The sequence below is a fragment of the Dryobates pubescens genome, chromosome Z (assembly GCF_014839835.1).
Source record: "Dryobates pubescens isolate bDryPub1 chromosome Z, bDryPub1.pri, whole genome shotgun sequence".
Taxonomy (NCBI): domain Eukaryota; kingdom Metazoa; phylum Chordata; class Aves; order Piciformes; family Picidae; genus Dryobates; species Dryobates pubescens.
The window spans coordinates 92314163-92335433 of NC_071657.1; the positions used below are offsets into that span (position 1 = coordinate 92314163).

A 21271-nucleotide genomic window follows, 5' to 3' on the forward strand; every position below is an offset into this window, starting at 1 on the left:
AACACTGCTATCACTGCATTTCAGATCGCGAATAACTTACTGCTAGTCTAAACATACCCAGAATTGAACTCTTTGCCTTCTTCCCAAATCATCTGTAGTATTGTCCTTACCATCACAGTACCATTTTTAATATTCTCTTCCTTCACATGAATTTAGTCTGCATTCATGCCTCCTCTGAGAGCAAACTTACTTTGCTATCTGAACAATTGTTTTCATTCTCTCATTTTTGTCCAACCAAGAAGAAATCATACAGGTGGGCTGTTTCATTCAAAATAGTTACATCTTTAAAATATAGTAAGAAAACCCAACACATATATACAGGGGTGTGTGTGTATATATATATATGGTAGGTGCCATTTTCACATCTTGACAGAATTTCTTTACCAGTGGAGTTAAAATTTACATGTACAAATTAACAACTATAAAACTTAATCTTTGAAGCAATCTGGAAAGCTGTAAATAAAGCAGAATTACAGTATTTTGTCTCTTCCAATAGTGCATAATTAAGAATTGGAACTCCTTGGCACATAGTTCTGTAGATGCTAAAATTTTGCAGGAGAGCAGAATGAAATGAGGCAAATTTGTTGAAGCAAAACCTTCTCAGAACTTTTAGACACAGAAGTTCCAGGGCCAAAACTTGCTGGAGGCTGGGAAAAATATCCCAGGGGAAGTATTACTACGTGCTTGTATGATTTTTCCTAGCCATCCACTGTTGGAAGTTGTCAGGACACTAGGCTAGACAGATCTTTCATTTAAGTTAGCACTGATGCAAAGACACCCTAATACAAGTAAATATTCAATGAAGGTTTACATGTTTAAGATGTTTTTTTACCACAGAACCCTAAGTATGCAGGAGTCAAGGCACCTAAACCATACAGGAGATCCATAAAAACATCAATCTGCTATTGAAGTAACAGAGATCTGATTCTGCATGCACTCAAGTTAAGAGAAAGTACCACTGCAGAATTTCCAGAAAGTTTGAGCAACAAACATGAAGAGATTTTTAAATTGTTGGTTTTTTGGTTTTTTTTTCCAAAAAGATAGTATGTCTCCTGCTTTAGAAGTTAGGAGGAAACAACAGACTACAAATTTAGGTGAGTGAGAAAATGGAGAGGAAATATGCCCACCTTCCAGCCTCATGTAGGACACAGAATGAGAGAACTGCATTGGAAAAATGCAGTGATTTAAAGTAAAACAATTACTGCATGTTACTATGAGCACCATGTAAATCAGCCGACCGGTACTTCATACAAATCCTTAACAGGTAAGGGAAAGGAAGGATCCTGTCTGGATCGCTTGTATACATATGGTAAAATGACAAAGCAATCCAACACTACACCTCTCCCCAAACAGATCAGGAATAAAAACCTTTACAGTCAAAAAAATGTTTTTTCAAACAAAATACAAAGCCAACGAAAATCTGAATCTTCTTCTCTATGAAAAGACAGCCTGCTTTGGCATTACTGGATTGAAATGAGCTTAGATTATTCAATTAAATTCTTCTGCAAAATCTTCACAGACATGACTGAGAGAAGGAGATGTGATAGCACCCAGGAAAAAAAGTCAACAAACTTTGGAAAATAGCCAGCTTTGCTTCCTGTTCTTCTGGGGGCAGGTGGGACTGGTTTTTTATACAAGAATAGAATTACAGCAAAAAGAAAGATTTTTAAAATCTAAACAATATAGCAAGCTTCTTAAAAAAATTGTGTAAGACTTCCACTGAAGTATCATGTGGGCTCTCTTCATTTTTTTCTCCTAACTTTAAACAAAATATTTTTCAGACATATTTTAAGTAGCTGTCATTCTAGAAATATTTTTCCCATTCTTATTTGTCCAGATGGTTGAAAGAAGCCACATATTCATTGTTCTCACCCTCAATTCAAAAGAAAATAGTTTTTGAAGAAAGGCATGTTTTGCACCTTTGCATACAAAAGCTTCCCAATACAAACAAGAAAATGTAGCCTGGCACTGTTGCCATTTAAGCCACACAAAGACATGCTGAAATGACACGCTGATCTCACAGCTTTACAGAGGTGTTCATGGCTACAAGCATTTTCCTCACAAAACAGCTTTAAAATAAAGGCTCCAATGAACTGGTACCGGAAGAATACTCTGTTTAATGGTGTTTTCCAAGACTGACCTATGTAACACTTAATGTGAAAACAGACTGCAGCACATCCTTTGCATACAGCATCTCTGTCTAAGGTTGACAGTATTAAGGCAACAGTTTAGAAAGAACAAGGAGATTTTGAATGGTCATATTTGACAGATTATGTAGGAAAAAAATTAGAGAGGCAAAGGCCCAGTTGGAACTGAAGCTGGCCAGCTCTGTGCAAGAAAATAAAAAGCATTTTTACAAATATATTAACACTAAAAAGAGGGGCAAGAAGAACCTCCACTCCTTACTGGACCTGGAGGGTAACACTGTGAATGAAGATGAGGAAAAGACTGAGGTCCTGAACACCTACTTTGCCTCAATTTTTAACAGCAAGGCGGGAAGAGTTCAGGACAAGTGGCCTTCTGAGCTGGGTGATGGGGTCAGGGAGCAGTGTAATGCCCTGGTAATCCATGAGGAATTAGTTCGGGGCCTGCTGAGCCACTTCGACACTCACAAGTCCATGGGACCGGATGGGATCCATCCTAGGGTGCTGAGAGAGCTGGCAGATGAGCTGGCCAAGCTGCTCTCCATCATTTTCCTCCAGTCCTGGCTCACTGGAGAGGTCCCAGATGACTGGAAACTGGCCAATGTGGTCCCCATCCACAAGAAGGGACGGATGGAGGAACCCGGAAACTCCAGGCCGGTCAGCCTGACCTCAGTGCCAGGGAAAGTGATGGAGCAGATTATCCTGGCGGCAATAACTGCGCACCTGAAGGATGGCCAAGGGCTCAGGTCCAGCCAACATGGATTTAGGAAGGGCAGGTCCTGCCTCTCCAACCTGATCTCCTTCTATGATCAAGTGACCCGTCTGGTGGATGTGGGGAGGCCTGTGGATGTGGTCTACCTGGACTTCAGCAAGGCCTTTGACACCGTCCCCCACAGTAAACTGCTGGCTAAGCTGTCAGCTCGTGGTTTGGACCGCAACACTCTGTGCTGGGTTAGGAACTGGCTGGAGGGCCGAGCCCAGAGATTGGTGGTGAATGGTGCCACATCCACCTGGAGGCCAGTCACCAGTGGCGTCCCCCAGGGATCAGTGCTGGGCCCCATCCTCTTTAATATCTTCATTGATGATCTGGATGAGGGGATTGAGTCAGTCATCAGCAAATTTGCAGATGACACCAAGTTGGGAGCAGATGTTGGTCAGTTAGAGGGTGAAAGGGCTCTGCAGAGGGACCTCGACTGACTGGACAAATGGGCAGAGTCCAATCGCATGGCATTCAACAAGTCCAAGTGCCAGGTGCTGCACTTTGGCCACAGCAACCCCATGCAGAGCTACAGGCTGGGGTCAGAGTGGCTGGAGAGCTCCCAAACAGAGAGGGACCTGAGGGTGCTGATTGACAGCTGCCTAAACATGAGCCAGCAGTGTGCCCAGGTGGCCAAGAAGGCCAATGGCATCCTGGCCTGCATTAAGAATAGTGTAGCCAGCAGGAGCAGGGAGGTCATTGTGCCCCTGGACTCTGCATTGGTTAGGCCACACCTTGAGTACTGTGTCCAGTTCTGGGCCCCTCAGTTTAGGAAGGACATTGAGACACTTGAACGTGTCCAGAGAAGGGTAACAAGGCTGGGGAGAGGCCTTGAGCACAAGCCCTATGAGGAGAGGCTGAGGGAGCTGGGATTGTTTAGCCTGGAGAAGAGGAGGCTCAGGGGAGACCTCACTGCTCTCTACAACTACCTGAAAGGTGGTTGTAGCCAGGAAGGGGTTGGTCTCTTCTCTCTAGCAACCAGCACCAGAACAAGAGGACAAAGTCTCAAGCTGCGCCAGGGGAAGTTTAGCCTTGAGGTAAGGAGAAAGTTCTTCACTGAGCGAGTCATTCATCATTGGAATGGGCTGCCCAGGGAGGTGATGGAGTCACTGTCCCTGGAGGTGTTCGAGAGGGGATTAGGCATGGCAGTTGGTGCCATGGTCTAGTCATGAGGTCTGTGGTGACAGGTTGGACTTGATGATCTTCGAGGTCTCTTCCAACCTTGGTGATACTGTGATACTGTGACAAATCATCACAGTAAGACTCTCCTTGCCCCTCCCCATACAACTTCTAAATACTTCAGTTGCTTTTTCCACATCGTAACATCCTAGTTCATCTCCTAACAAAGATGTTCATTATGACTGACTGGAATAACAGCCCTATTTTAATTCCTGTTAAAAGACACCCTGTTGTGTTAGGAAAACTGAAAAACCTACATTGCGCTGAAGTTCATGTGCACAACAACTACACTACACTGCTCAGGATCAATTTACAGGCATAATGTTTCCTTTAATTTCTAAACTGATAAAGAATTGTCATGCTTTACCTGTGATTTCATCTCATAAAGTGTAGCATCCTCTGGAGTTAACTGAAGTGCTTCATCCCACTTGTGAATAGCCTCTCGGTACCTGCAGTTAAAACAGTATTACAGTCTCACTAGATTTAAAGATATTAGAAATTTCTAGTTATATCCTGACATCCTAAATAAAGAGCCATGGCATCTCATTAGCATTAATAATTTTTTCTAAGCTTGTAAGACCTGCTCAACTCTTTTCAGGTACTATTTGTTCTCCTGACCAAATGGATTGCCCAGTGCAACTGTTCAACATGCCTCAAGAGAATTTACAAGTCAGTACCGGAAATGGGTGACAAAATGACAACTTTAGACTAGGAATCTTGAACTGAGTTAAATTCTCATTCTTGTAAAAATCATCTTTAAGCATAAAGAAATATAACTTGAACCAAACAGGCTTTGCCACAGCCATACTTTGGTATTTCTTTTCAGTATAAAAAAGGTTGAAACATAGCAGCTGCCCTCCTGCATTTCTGTACTATAAACAACTATAGTGAAATCACTCAACTCTGGGAAGGTATACAGTAGTTTCATAATATGTTATCCTTCCCTAGAAAGTAGGACAAAACAGAAGAGTTGACCAAAACAAATAAAAATTTGGGTTTTGTCTTGAACAGAGAGGTAAAACCTGGACAAATGCACAGACATGTTTTCAACCATACTGAAAAACTGCAACAGCATAGTAAAATGCAGTTAAGGGATTGAAGTCTTTCAGCTCTATAGGAGACCTCAGATTAACATTAATGAGTCTGTGAGGTGTCACATGTTCACAGATTGCACTGGCTTGGAAGGTCATCCTGTCCTGCAGTGGGGACAGGGATACCTCCAACTAGGTCAGCAAAAGCAGCTGAAGTCAAACTCCCATTATGATCCAATTTTATTATTCAATATATTATGATTTCCCACAGCATCCTCCTAAAGAAACTGTATGCTTGCAGTTTGGATGGGTGAACAATTCATTGGGTTCAGAACTGTCTGGATGACTGAGCCCAAAGACTGGTGGTGAATGGAGTTAAATTCAGTTGGCGACCAGACAACAGTGGTGTTCCCCAGGGCTTAGTACTGAAGCCAGTTGTCTTTAGTACCTTTATCAGTGATCTAGTTGAGGGAATATTGAGTGTATTCTCAGTTTGTATGTGACACTAAACTGGATGAGAACATTGATCTGCTTGAGGGTAGAAAGGCTCTGCAAAGGGTCTGGATGAGCTGAGTTGATGGGCTAAGGTCAATTGCACAAGGTTTAACAATGCCTCAGAACTCATGTTGTGGCACAGCTGACACACAATAGCATGGCTTTCAATCTTATGTCCCTTCAGAAAAAGGAACATGAAACTCATGACTTAAAAAATAGCATCTCAGAAACAAGAATGAGACAAAAATCACACATTAGTCCAATGATGATGCTGTAAACCTTCAGAAAGTTTTGATATTAGTCCAAATGAAGAATAATCCTAACTGGCTGGAGGCCTACTGATTGGATATTAGCTTTGCACCTGGGAGTCCCATGGGATAAGAAATTGAGCATGGCCAGCAACATGCCTTTGTGGCATAGAAGCCCAACAAGCAGGCGGAGCTGCCTTAGTGTCACCAGCAGACAGGGAGATGATCTACCTCAGTTCTGGTGTGCTGGGTCAAGTACTGGGCTGCCCAGTTAAGACAGAGCCGTGGGCATATTGGAATGATCATCAACAGGCCATAATGATAATTAAGGGCTTGGAGCATCTGTCACATAAAGAGAGGCTGAGACAGTGAAGACCACATAGCCTAGAGAAAGGAAGTATTAAGAGGATCTTATAAAAGTGTAAAAACACCCAATTTGGAGGAGGGGCAAGAAGTAAAGGAAGATGGAACCAGACTCTTCTCGCTTGTGCTCAAGTGACAGGACAAGAAGCAACAGGCACAAACTGAAGGACATGAAATTGTTTAAATATATCTCCATTGTTGGAGATTTCCAAAACTTGACTTGACAACATCCAGAGCAACTTGACTAAGCAGGAATTGGAGTAGAAAATCCACTAGGGTTCCATAGGGTTATATTATTATAGATACATAATATATATATTATATATATAAAAAATATATGTATTATTATATATTATATATTCCATAGGGTTATATAATATATATAACACTATACTATATATAGGGTTATACATCAGCAACCTCAGTGATAAATGGTTCAAGATTAAATATGACCATCTTTTGTCTGACTTAAATTTTAAGTAAAATACAATCTTGCAAATAGACTCATTAATTTTTTAGCTATTTTAAAAAAACTTCTCTAATGTACCAGTAAAGAAATCACAGAATATTAATAAGTTTGCACATTCTGATTTTACAGACTATCAAATTAATATTTCCAGCAAAAGCCAAACCCTCATCTTTATATAATGTAACTGAGCATCTAAACCCCAGTAAAACAAAGCATTTTTAATAAAATACTATCATGACTTGAAATTTTGAATTAATATCTATGTGAGCATAAGGACATACTAAATTTTATCCACTTACACTGATTTCAGCAACATAGTACATCTACAAAAAAATTATGCAGCTATAACCAGAACTTAATTATACTTGTTAATTATCTTTGTTGAGAACTAGATACATCTGGGATGGCTTCATTGTATAGGATTTGATGAATATTGCCCATTTTTATTTAACAACATATCCCATAGCTCCTCTAAAGTACTAAAACTGCACTCTTCAGACATTGCTGACCATCTGGGAGATATACAGACTTGGCATGTGTTATTACAGCTTGATAAACTTTTTAGAGAAATATTTCATGCTTATACTTCACTTTTTCACCACTTCTGGGCAAACAGGATCTCTGGAACTACTAAAATCATTAAAATAAATTTGTATTTCCATCCCAGAATCCTCCAACCAAAAGAACAAACCCTGTTCAAGTTAACACAGAGATCAGGTTTCAAATCATACATGTGTATGTATATAAAATGCTAAAAAGCATCATTGTACGTCACACAGGAATGCATTCCTGTATCTTTACTCCAACAAGTTGGCCACAATCGATGCTTCAGAACAAACTGAGACAGGGCATGCTCAGAGTGACACTGGAAATATCTCAAGATACACTGAAGAGATGAGATGGTGTCAAGTTAAGACAAAATGAGATAAGCCTGCAGGAGAGAGGCAGAACACAGCAGTACTGTGACAGGAGACACCAGGAGGAAGCTTAGCTCCTGGAAATTCTTCAAGACATAGAGGGATACTGATACTATCAGATGTTACAGGAGGATGAGGGAAAACATGGTTACATGGAGCCCAGGAAAGGATGAGGAAAACAACATTTTTAGAGTAATATGAGTAATTGTCAAATACTCACATCACAGAAAATGAGTATCAATGGTCACTGGCCACCAGAAGCAGCAACTAGAACAATTTTAATCTAGGGTAGGGTCAAATTCAGACTTTTATGGAAACTAGAGAAAAAGAACCCTAGTCAGTAATTATACAGAATACATAAAAAGGAAACAGAATTTAAAAACAAAGTAGATGCTAATTACAGGAATAGACTTCCCTTTTTTAAGCTGGGAGATGATGCAGGGCCAGACTGGGGGGAACAAAAAGATTCAAAGAATAGATTAAGGAAAATGTGAAGTGTATTTTTTAAGTAAAAATGGTTAATAGCACAATATCTCTCTGCAACTTAGATACCAGGATATTATTCAGAGTGGAAGAGCCAAACTGAAAGAATGTATTATGCTTCCTTCAATTAAGTGGGGGTTTTGGTGATTTAATTTTGTCATGAAAACCACAAGACTCTATAATCTCTGACTACATACTTGGTTAACTCTTAGAAACATTAATAGATAGACTGCATTGAAAAATACTTAGATTTTTACCACATAAACATTTAAAACTATTGTATGGACAAATGTCCGATTTTAAGGAGTCAAAAGAAATAACCTATTTCCAACTGTATGCTATTAACATCAAACTGTCAATTAATTGCAGTACAGAATGTAAGTGGTGTGTGAAAATACAGTTAAAGATCTTAATTCACCAAAGAGTGTGTGGCATCTGGGAACTTACTGAGGCCAGAAAATCTTTTACCTGTATTTCTCTGGTATCTATAGCTGTAAATCTATTCTATTCTAAATCATGTAACATACCTGTTTGTCTGAAACACACAGCAGAAATGTAATTTTTCTGTTGGAAACAGCAGCGCTAGCAGCAGAGTTATTGACACAGAGGAAATAATAACTAAATTCATATATAGCGAAAGCCATATTTGAGTGCATACTTGAGGATGAAAATGGTCAAAACCTTCCACACCACTGAGAAACAGCGTCACACAAGAGACTATTTAGTGTCATACAAACTACTGTGTTCATGTGGAAATACTAAAAAGAAGAAATATGACTTCTGTATGTGTAACTACAAAAATTTCAATCTTTTAATGTTTTCATATTCAGCATTAGTGCCAGATGAAGTGACAATTGGTTGGGAATGAAAACACCTAAGGAACCCACTACAGGGTCTAGAAGATGCTGTGCAACCATCTATAAGCACATTAAGTACTTAGTTAAGTCTTAGTCCTGTAATCTAACATAACAGTATTGAGTGTCATTTTATGGGCAAGAGCTCTGTAGGGTGCCAAAACAAACAGTGACAAATAGGAACACAACTGAGATTTAGACATCAAAATTCAAATCAACAAAAAGAATGTAAGTTCTATTACACCTGTCATTTCATTATTAAAGTGCACACACACATACAAAAAATCATAACCTTATGTTTCAAGAGAAGTAATCGTACAGTTTAAGTAAAATCAATTCATTATTTTATTATCCTACACAAACCCTTAAAATCAATATAAATCACGTAGAAGATATTTCAGTAGTTAGAATATTTGAAGTATTCACAGAGAAGTAAAGTGGTTGGGTTTTTTCCCTGAAATGGAATTTTAAATACAAAGCATCAGTTCCTCACAATAGTTTCAAGTGTAGTTCCTCTCGACACATCAAGAAGAAAAACATACAAGAAAATCTGTTATGTGACAACCGAAGCAATTTTGAGGTTGTATTCTGATCCTGAGAATTATTTGTTCTGATAGCTTTTAGAAACATATTATTAAAACTAGAATTATGGACACCATCTGTTTTCTTCTTAATTGAGTAGGCATTTAATCCCTTTAACCTTTTAATTATTTGTTCACAGATGGCTGACAACTCATCTCACTTACATCCTACTATGATTCTACCGGTTCTCAGAAATCAGTCACAGAAACTAAGGCAAGAAATGAAAATCTGCATACAGCAGAAAAAAAAAAAAAAAATCAAACAAAACCACACTAAAAATATGTTCTGGTATTTAGATATCAGTATTTCTCTATCTTTCTCAAAAAGACTTATTGCCAAAATACGATGCTCAAAGTAGGGTGTTAACAGGCAAAACATTTTGGGAGAGATGATACCCAAGAACCAACAGTCTGCTCACATTCCATTCTGAGCAGTTCCACTTCATCTAGTTGACATGCTCATGTTATCTGCACTAAATAATGTAATTCCCTTTCATTTTCTTTCCCTCTATTACTTCTGGCGTCTTTAAAATATTTGCTGATGTTAACATCACAGAGCAGTAACAGAAATTATATACAAAAAGACAAAGCAATAAAAACAGAGGAAATATATTTCATTGTAAGATATAAAGGGCATTTTAAATTTGTTTTTCATGAAAGTACCAATATGTTAAATAGGGAGGTACCCTACAAATTTCCTTACATAGCAGAAATGATTACTAAGTATTGATGTAAAGTTACTATGTAGTACCAAAACACATCCTATTCAGCAAAAGCCATCAAGTCTCCTGAAGTAAGTGAAACACAGAGGTGTAACAGACCATAGCATCTACCTGCACAGAATGTCATATACACACTGTACATGTATCACAATCCAGAACTAAAGGAATCTATCAGACACTTCTGAAGCCCAGGATGACATAACATCCAAGTCAGACACATAAAACTGTGAAGGAGAGTGGGAACTCCTACTACCAGCACTATGGAGACAAGTGGTAAATCTCACTGTCACTAGGCAAAAATGCTCTGTAAATGGACACAAGGCAAGTTTGTGCTCCAGTTTCCATGACAGAGCCAGTTACTTAAAATCGTTCTTGTAAAGTTGTTTTTCAGTAGAAATGTAACATTTTATTTAGACTGCATTTTGTTGGCACTGTGATTTTGCATGTATGCAATAGCAGCACCTATTGGAAGAAAGTAACTTCAAGAACTGGTTTTGAACTATTTCCTTTTCTCCCATAGCACAGAATGAGATGCAAAATAAAACATTAAAGTTTCGACAGAAGATTCGTATTTCAGATGTCTTTATCTGTATTAACTACTACATAGGAATACTGAAGTCACAGAATACTTATGCTTCTGAATCCTAATCTATAGAACTAATTCTTCCTTGGCTGACTTAAATCCTATGCTCTTACCTAGCAGGGAAGACCTACAAAGTTCTGGAACTACTCCCTTTCCATTAAACTGCCCATAGATTTACAACACACTTCCAGAAAAGTAAACAGGATGGCAGACAAGAGTTCGTTGTAATAACGCACACAGCTGTGGTGCATCTGTGAACTGGAATATTCCTTCTTCTGAAGAAACTTAAGGAAAAAAAAAAAACAAAAAGTATTCAAAGATTCATACCTTCAGTGTTGTATCTGGACATACATGCCCTCTAACATCTCTTCCTTACTACCTCCTCTCTTTAAACATTTAGTTAAGCCCACTGATTAGATACATATACCTGATTTGCAAAAGCCACCTTCTGGATTTCATGAAAGGGCACCATCCACAAATTCTAAGAGTCTGAATGAATTTTATTTAGACTTCAGTGGATTTCTTCCCAGTTCTACTCAGTATCCATAATTTTGCTCTCTCTGTCTCAATTTATTATCAGAAAACAATGACCAGAACTAAGTAAGTTAGCTACTCTCATAATCAGTTAAAACATATTCAAAACCTGTAAATTATTTCCCCAGAAAAGAGCAAGATTAAATATTTCTCTCATACATAATGCTCCACGTAACAGGTGTTTATACTAGTAATTTACATCAAAATTCCTAAGGTTTTATGACAGTAATTTATCCTATAAATTAGTTAGGGCATTTTAATATCGAGGATTCTCATTTTAGTATTCACTTCTTTCATTCTGTATGTCAACAACACTTCCAAAACTTTTTACAGTGTTGGTTGGAATTCCTTTATCACTGTGAATGCGACTAAAAACATCACCTACTAAAATAAATATTTTCTGAAAACTTGTTGATTCAGTTCCACCCATAATACAGAAGTACTGGAATTCTGCCACATTTTTGAAAGGCAAATACAAATGCCTTAATATAAATTTGTAGTCATTTTAAGCAACTCCTCTGTTGCAGTTTGAGCTGGGTGCCCCCCTGGGGTGTTCACTTCCTGTGTCCAGAAGTCCAGCCCAGAGGGATGGACACAGGAAATTGTGTATTTCCTACCATAATTCTTTGCACCACTATAAGATCCAGTGCGGAGTCTAGCACTGTCTCTTTTCTTCCTCCTCCGCCAGCCGGTAACTGGGGGAGATGTCTCCTGGCTTTGGGCCTGGCTAGGCCCAAGGCCACGGGGGGATGGGCAGTCTCAGGCCTGGCCAGCTGAGACTAGCCCAGCAGAGGGAGGGGGAAGAAGGAGCCCTGAGGGTCTCGGGTGTACCCTCAGGTGGGGATGGGATGCCTCTGGGTTTGCTTTGGGATCTTTCTTTGTCACTGTGCTTTGGGTTCTCTGTGGCATTCACTGCTTTCCATTTAAACTTTCATCACTTTTGCAATCCGTTTGTCTGAGTGTTTTATTCCTGCCCGTGGTGGGGAGAGAGGGGGCTGCCTCAACCCAGCACATCCTCAAAAGTCATTCTGCATCCTCACCTCAATCTACACTCTTGACCGTGGCTTTGTACCAGTATAAAAACTACTGCTTTTTAAACCAAGTGAACAGTCTAATCCAGGTTATGACATTACTCTGCTTTCAATGTCAAGCAGCTCCCCAGTGTAATTCTCCTTTTGGCTACACAAACACAATGAACAGAGCTTTATTTAGGCAGCAATGACACTGCCATAGTGCAATGGTTTCCACACGATAGCTAAACTTTATCATCTCAAGTACATGTTTGGATGTTGGAGGAGTTCACAGTCCTTTGCTAAAAAAGACAAATGTTGTGCTAGTCATGAAACTGAGCACATTATTAAAAAGTGGCATCTTTAGCAAATCTTTTTACCACCTTCATACCAAGACATCTACAAACAGATTTTTTCAATTTGGCAGTGAGAAAAAGATGGTCTAGCAAGGGCTGACTAAAACAAAATCTGAAATAATATTTTTCCAACATAGAAAACAATCTCAGCATGTGATCTTGCCTCCCAGAAACCTTTACACAAACTGTTTATTAAGCCCCTATGTAAGTAATTTTTGAAGTCTCAATAAATATTAATTTAATTCGAATAAGAAATGCTCTTTCAAGACTGAAAGTTGAAACATTACAATGAACTAAATTCTATTTTACAACATGAAATGCCTCAAACAATACGTCAAGGGAAATTATGTATGAGCAATACCAGGGAGAGTTAACCTTCTGACAAACAGAAGAGTTTCACTGACAGACTGAAGTAAAGAAAATTAAAAACATCTTCCTCGACATCCAAATTCATTTCCTGGCAATTCATCAACTGCCAGAAAAAGGAAAGCTTGCATTAAGGTTTCCAGATAAATACAAATGTATGTTGAAGTCTTGGCTGAATAAGTCTTTCAGTAAGTTTATACTACTTAACATATTTAACAGATGTCTTCCATTTTTAACACTAAAATAGGATTGTGGAGCCAACTGAACACAACCCATTACTCTTCAGCAACATCTCTTATCAAAGAACTTAGCTGGAAAAAAAAAATCTGTAACTACAAACTACATTTTGTTTTAACTGTCCTTTCTTAATTTCTGCAGACATCTTAAGCCACGGTCTACCACATTCCATGTTCTGACAGGTCAAAGACAAAACAACAAATGTTTTAAAGATTTGCTATTTAGTTGCTAGATAGAATACATAGAATAAACCAGTTTGGAAGAGACCTTCAAGATCATCGCGTCCAATCCATCAAGCAATCCAACACCACCTAAACAACTAACCCACGGCACCAAGCACCCCATCAAGTCTCCTCCTGAAAACCTCCAATGATGGCGACTCCCAGGCAGCCCATTCCAATGAGCAATCACTCTCTCTGTATAGAACTTTTTCCTAACTTCCAACCCAAACCTCCCCTGGCACAGCCTGAGACTGTGTCGTCTTGTTCTGGTACTGGCCGCCTGGGAGAAGAGACCAACATCCATCTGTCTACAACCTCCCTTCAGGTAGTTGTAGAGAGTAATAAAGTCACCCCTGAGTCTCCTCTTCTCCAGGCTAAGCAACCCCAGCTCCCTCAGCCTCTCCTCGTAGGGCTTGTGTTCCAAACCCCTCACCAACTTTGTTGCCCTTTTCTGGACTCGTTCCAGCAAGTCAACATCCTTCCTAAACTGAGGGGCCCAGAACTGGACACAGTACTCAAGGTGTGGCCTAACCAGTGCAGTGTACAGGGGCAGAATGACCTCCCTGCTCCTGCTGGCCACACTGTTCCTGATGCAGGCCAGGATGCCATTGGCCCTCTTGGCTGCCTGGGCACACTGCAGGCTCATGTTCAGTCTACCGTCGACCAGCACCCCCAGGTCCCTCTCTGCCTGGCTGCTCTCCAGCCACTCTGACCCCAGCCTGTAGCTCTGCATGGGGTTGCTGTGGCCAATGTGCAGAACCCGGCACTTGGATGTGTTAAATCTCATGCCGTTGGACTCTGCCCATCTGCCCAGCCTGTCGAGGTCCCTCTGCAGAGCCTCTCTACCCTCCAGCAGATCAACTCCTGCCCCCAGCTTGGTGTCATCAGCAAATTTACTGATGATGGACTCAATGCCCTCGTCCAGATCATCGATAAAGATGTTAAAGAGCATGGGGCCCAGTACTGATCCCTGGGGCACACCACTAGTGACTGGCTGCCAGCTGGATGTGGCACCATTCACCACCACTCTCTGGGCTCGGCCCTACAGCCAGTTCCTAACCGAATGCAGTGTCCTCCCATCCAAGCCATGGGCTGACAGCTTGGCCAGGAGTTTGCTATGGGGAATGGTGTCAAAGGCCTTGCTGAGGTCCAGGTAGACTACATCCACAGCCTGCCCCACATCCACCAGGCGGGTCACCTGATCATAGAAGGAGACCAGGTTGGTCAGACAGGACCTGCCCTTCCTAAACCCCTGTTGGCTGGGTCTGATCCCTTGGCCATCCTGCAAGTGCTGTGTGATTGCACTCAAGATGACCTGTTCCATAATCTTGCCTGGCACTGAGGTCAGGCTGACAGGCCTGTAATTCCCTGGCTCATCCAACCGGCCCTTCTTGTGGATGGGTACCACGCTGGCCAGCTTCCAGTCATCTGGGACCTCTCTAGTGAGCCAGGACTGATGAAAAATGATGGATAGATCCATCAAAACTCCATAGACTGGCATTAAAGTAAAGTACTAAGGATGGCATCTCACAAAAATGGTTAGTTTGAAGTAGGAAACTTAGGTTCTTTATGAAAAATTTCTGTGATTGCCATAGCCTACCTGTTCAGAAAACTCCTGAAACAAAATGCTGATGGGTAATATCAATCCTTTAAATCCAGTACCTTTTAAATTTTAGAAGGTACACATAATGTTCAATGAGGATCACCCAAGGGATATTGAATTGTTTCAAAACTAGACTCCATGAACTTAAACAGGTAAAGTCAAGGGTGTGGAGGGGAATATTATCTTTGTCACCAACAACAGGTAGGCTTTGTTTAAAAGCAACTGGTAAAAGGTGTTAAATTAGGAAATCGCTTTTTTTCCCTGCAGTTTCCACTATTAAGCAAAATAGTATTACAAGAAGATAGTTTCTAAATACAAGGCTTTCATTATTCAAGTGAAAGCAAGCAGGCCATAAACAACACCATAAGATTGTAACCTTAAAAAAATTAGGTATGATATTTTACAGCATCCATATCACAATACCTAATGTCACTAGTACAGGGAATCCTTGAGACTGACAGCCATACTCCAGCAGAGCAACATTTGCCATTGCCTATCAGTCAAGGGATGCAGAAAAGGCCTCAGGCTGTTATTGCTCTGTTAAAACTTGCTTAAATTATTAATGCAAATTACTAGATTTTGCTTCTTTATATACTAGGTATATAAATTACAAAAATAATACAATTCTCTGCATTTAAGGACTGCATTATTGCAATGTCTAACTGAAGTTACAGGTAAAATCTCTCAGCTTAAGTCAGAAACACATTCTTTAACTTGCTAGATAAGACTTCTGTATTATTTACACAAATCTCTAGCCACCATTTACCCACACAGACTTGCTGGGAGGAACTAGTTTGTGCAGGGTGGTGGCAGGTAGCACTGGTTTTGCTGCCACTTCGTCTACTATTTTTAAGAGACAGTGCCTGTCCCAGACAGTTTATAATATTATACAGCAAGATAAAGGGAATTAAGACCGTTTCAAAGATCAGCTCTGAAAACAAACAAGCCAACTGTGAGAAACTCATAATGGAACACTTCATCTCAAGACTTAAAAGGAAATGGAAATGCACCAGGTGCACTCTGCTATATTCACTTATTATCCCCCATATGCAGCAAAAGATTCTAAGTGCTGCTGAGGAAAAAGATCAGATTAAAAGAAAATCACAGACTGTCAAAAAAATAAATAACCAAGAGGTAAAAAGAATAAATAATTCCACTTATGTACAATTCATAAGGCTAAAAATATGCCAGTACATGCGCTTTCATATGTTTTCATTAATTTTTCAAGCACATCTGTGATGACTGATAAAAATTAAATGTAGCATATAACAACAATGACAACAAAACCACCAAAAATTTGTATTATTTATTTACAGACCATTATGTTATGTAGTTCCTCATAGGTCCTAAGCAGTACTGCAGAGTTAGTCTGGGATGAGATGAAAACATTCTACTTGGTTATAAACAAAAGCTGTTGGGGAAAATTGCTAGGAATTAAACAGAAGCAATGGAAGCAGATAGCAATGTAAAAAAATCAGAAACTATCAATTCCTGCCCTATTGATTAAGGAAAAAACCCTTTTCTAAAAAATGAAATTTAAAAGTAAGAGTCAAGTGTTTATTGTTTCATAGTAATTTTATATGCATTAGAATCATAGAAGAGACCTTTGAGATCACCAAGTCCAACTGCTTGGCTAGAGCTCACAGTTCCACCACTACTGCTAAGCCTATGATAGAATAAAGTCAAGCATGACTCCTCTATATAGAGATACTAATATATACATAAAAGTTAAAATATGCTGATAAAATTTTACTTAGCAAAAAAATATAATCTTCCTTCTTCTTCAATTCCAGTAACATACTCTACATACTTAAATATAAGGGGGTTAAATATACAGCCACATTTTTTAAGCGCTCAATTAAAAAACCACTGCATAGCATATGTGCAGTGAATACAACAGATTTTCCCTTACAAAGTTCTATCAAGTGTATTTCAGGCACAAAAAGGAACAAATCCCAAAACAGATTAACACAAAATTATCATTTGTCTCAAAACAGGTATTTAGGAGTTAGACTCAATTCATCCCACATAAATTTAGGTACCCAACCTCAGGCATTTACAGAATAGAATAGAATAGAATAGAATAGAATAGAATAGAATAGAATAGAATAGAATAGAATAGAATAGAATAGAATAGAATAGAATAGAATAGACCAAACCAGGTTGGAAGGTCATCGTGTCCAACCTATCATCCAACACCACCTAATCAACTAAACCATGCAACCAAGCACCCTACCAAGTCTCCACCTGAACACCTCCAATGATGGTGACTCCACCACCTCCCTGGGCAGTACATTCCAATGGGCAATCACTCTCTTTGTGTAGAGCTTCCTCCTAACATCCAGCCTAAACCTCCCCTGGCGCAGCTTGAGACTGTGTCCTCTTGTTCTGGTGCTGGTTGCCTGGGAGAAGAGACCAACCTCCACCTGTCTACAGCCTCCCTTCAGGCAGTTGTAGAGAGCAATAAGGTCTCCCCTGAGCCCTTACAGGAGGACTTCAGCCAACCTGTAGCTGCATCTGTACCAGCATACTCCGTGTCAGGGAATGTCCCAAACAGTGCTACTCACAGGCTTACAGAGTGGTCCTTGGCGTGGCTACGGCCTGCAAGCACTCTGCCAGTTAGTCCACAGCCATCCTGCTGAAGAAGATAAAAGGACCACAAAATCGTCCTGGTACACATTATCTACAGGATTAACAGCGAGCAACAGGAACCTCCAAATTTCTTTTAACTCTTAAATTAATTATGTTGATTCCCCTTTCTCCTTACATTTTGAAGAAACCTTGAAGATATTCAGACTCACATCTTGGCTGATTCTACTAAGTGCCTAAAGTTCTATAAGATGATATAAAGGCATCAATTAAATTATGTTATATGCTTAAGGAAAGTATAAATATATGTACATATATAAACACTTCCAGTTGTTCCACGAATATTCCTCCTATTTCTATTTACAAATGCACACATACTCAAATACAGACAGATACTACAATGTCATAATTCCTCCTCATCAGGACAAGCCATTCTTGTGCTCAAATGAGGTAATTTGAAAGATAAATTTAACCAGCTCTCTTGGACCCTCCTCTCTAACATACACCACTTCTCCTAAGATACTCCATAATGCTACTCATTGTATTAAACTGCTGAAATGTTCCTGCCAAAGATAGCTCGAATCTTCTGAAAATTATCTTCTCCTTATTAACGCTGTATTATGTAAGTAGCATCTGCTTTGTTGACTCGAAACTGAAAAGCATTTACAAGACAATGATCTTTACTGTGTTAGTTGCATCAAAATATATTATCAAGATAATCTAAAATCACTGTCATCGTTAACTCATAGCACAACATTTTTACTTCTTAGTAAGCAAGTGCTTATCATAACCTAAGCCTGAGAGACGTGGGTAATATGAACAAATATTGTAAGAATACGACAGAAAGGCTTTTCAGCTTAATTTAAATGGGTGTTAGTCTTCTGCTGTACCTGCTAAAATTCTTTTATCACAGACTCACAGAATGTTAGGGCTTGGAAAGGACCTTCAGAGATCACAGGATATGATCCACCCTGCCAAAACAGGATCGCCTAGGACAAGCCACATAGAAATGCATCCAGGTGGGTTTTGAAAGTCTCCAGAGAAGACTCCACAACCTCTGTGGACAACCTGTTCCAGTGCTCTGTCACTCACCATAAAGAAGTGTCTCCCTCTATTGACGTGGAACCTCCCGTGTTCTAGCTTGTAGTCACTGCTCCTTGTCCTGTCACTGGGCATCACCAAAAAGAGACTGGCACTCTCATCTTGATACTGATTAACTTACAACTACACTAACCACTTTTCAACAGAGTGTGCCTCATCATCTCACACTGACACTTTAAAATGTTTAATGAGAAAAACAAACTCAATTACAGTTGATATAGCTAAGGAATAACAAAACTACACACACTGAAATGATACTGCATATTAGCATCAGATATTAAGTAGCACTTCACAAGAATTCATATATATATATATACACACATATATATAACAGAATAGAACATGAAATTAAGTAGTTCTCAAAGATTAATTCCTCCAGAAAAGTAAACTGTTCCATGAAAATTACATACTATCTGGCCGGAGAATAGCACTTTCACATGTCCTTACTTAATCTGCTCTTGCAAAAGCTAAAGGAAAGAACAAAACCTTATTAACCAGTCTAATTTACACATCAAGGGACAAAGTAACACAATTATTTATTTTAACATAGGACAATCTCTATAAAGCCAGCCAAAACATAGGTGTTCCAGTTAAAAGCATGAAAGACTATCTTCCCAAATCAGTACCAACTTTTGAGATGGAGATCTTTTAGTGCCGTATGGAATCATAAATATAAGCAGAAGCTAAGGCAGTACTAACTTTCATTTAGCAAAAATTAAAAATAAAATGCAGATCACTAAGAATTTAAAGCCAACAGTGTTTATTTGCAGAAGAAAAAGTACTTCGATGAGGGGGGCGTTGCAGATCTTCCGGGTACACTGAGAAGAACTCTATCTCCACCTACTGGACCACCTACAAACACGTTCATAGTTTCGAAACAGCAGAGAAAAATTGCAAAGCCATCTATCCATAGTAATATGCAACTCAACTACACCAAGGGCACTAATCTAACAATAGGTTTTTCTTCTCCTTTGTGTCAGCATGCCATATGTTTACATTACCCAATTCACTGTTTAATATCACCTAAACCCTTAAAGCTTGCATCCACATCCAAAGACCATCAAGCTACCATTCAAAATACACTAATTTTGCAAACTGCTGTGTTCAAAATAAGGAGTCTGAGCACATGAACTTCTGTCATTTTGAATTATGATGGATTTAAAACAGCATAGGACTGTCAACACACACAAAAACAAACAAACAAAAACCCCACAACAAAAAACAAACCACAAGCCCCTAACCTAGACTATGGGTTTTGATTTCTGTGGGTATTTTTTCATTCCAGTGTATGCAAACACATCCAAACTGATGCTGAACCTGAATAATCTACCAGCATTGTAAACTTCATATAAGCAAAACCAATTTCTCCTCTGAAATATTCTCCATTTCTTCACCAACAGACGATACTGTTTAATGAAGGCCTACTTAGGGATGGACACGATGATCTCTTGAGGTCCCTTCCAACCTCTGTAATAGCTGTAATACTTGTATGCTTGCAAACATTTAATTGCTTCCCCCTCACCTCAAAAGAGTACACAAACACAACACTTCTTCCACATATTTGCCCTTTCTGTACTGAAAGCAACATTGCTTATTCACAAGTGATCTATGAGGAGAGACTGAGGGAGCTGGGGTTGCTTAGCCTGGAAAAGAGGAGGCTCAAGGGTGACCTTATTGCTCTCGACAGCTAGCTTAAGGGAGGTTGTAGACAGGTGGAGGTTGGTCTCTTCTCCCAGGCAACCAGCACCAGAACAAGAGGACACAGTCTCAAGCTGCACCAGGGGAGGTTTAGGCTGGATGTTAGGAAGTTCTACACAGAGCAAGTGATTGCTCGTCAGAATGGGCTTCCCAGGGAGGTGGTGGAGTCACCATCATTGGAGGTGTTCAGAAGGAGACTTGATAGGATGCTTGGTTGCATGGTTTAGTTTATTAGGTGGGGTTGGATGATAGGTTGGACATGATGATCTTCAAGGTCTCTTCCAACCTGGTTTATTCTATCTTCAGAACTGTCTACTGGTCAGATTGCTAGGTCAGAACCATGTCTTCCACAATAAGAGACCCACTGGGATAATCAACCTCGTCCAACACCTTTTTCTGGTAGTCTCCCCATCTTTCTGATCTAGACTTTAATCTTCTTGTGGGATGGAAAGAAACTGTTCAGTGCCATTTTTCTTCTCCGTGTGTCTCAGCCTCAGCTTGTTCTCTGAGACTTACTTTACAAGCACAAGTCAACAAGATCTCACTTCCACTTATCCACAGAAACATTGCATACAGAAACTTGTAAAGCCTTGCTGGGGGTGTAACATCATCATTGCCTTCCTTTCCCAGAAAAGCTAATAGACTAATCACAGAATCACCAAGGTTGTAAGAGACCTCAAAAGGTAGCAATCACTACTCTAGCTAAGTAACAGTAGATCGGCTTATGAAA

At 39.6% G+C, this 21271-nt stretch overlaps 1 protein-coding gene across 1 annotated transcript in view; it reads right to left on the bottom strand.

The window, feature by feature from the left end:
• Positions 1 to 21271, bottom strand: part of TTC33 (tetratricopeptide repeat domain 33) — a 38410-nt gene that overhangs the window by 13110 nt on the left and 4029 nt on the right. The window contains exon 3 of the mRNA XM_054178481.1: positions 4448 to 4529. Within this exon, the coding sequence (XP_054034456.1) occupies positions 4448 to 4529 (82 nt within the window). The remainder of the gene's footprint in view (positions 1 to 4447; positions 4530 to 21271) is intronic.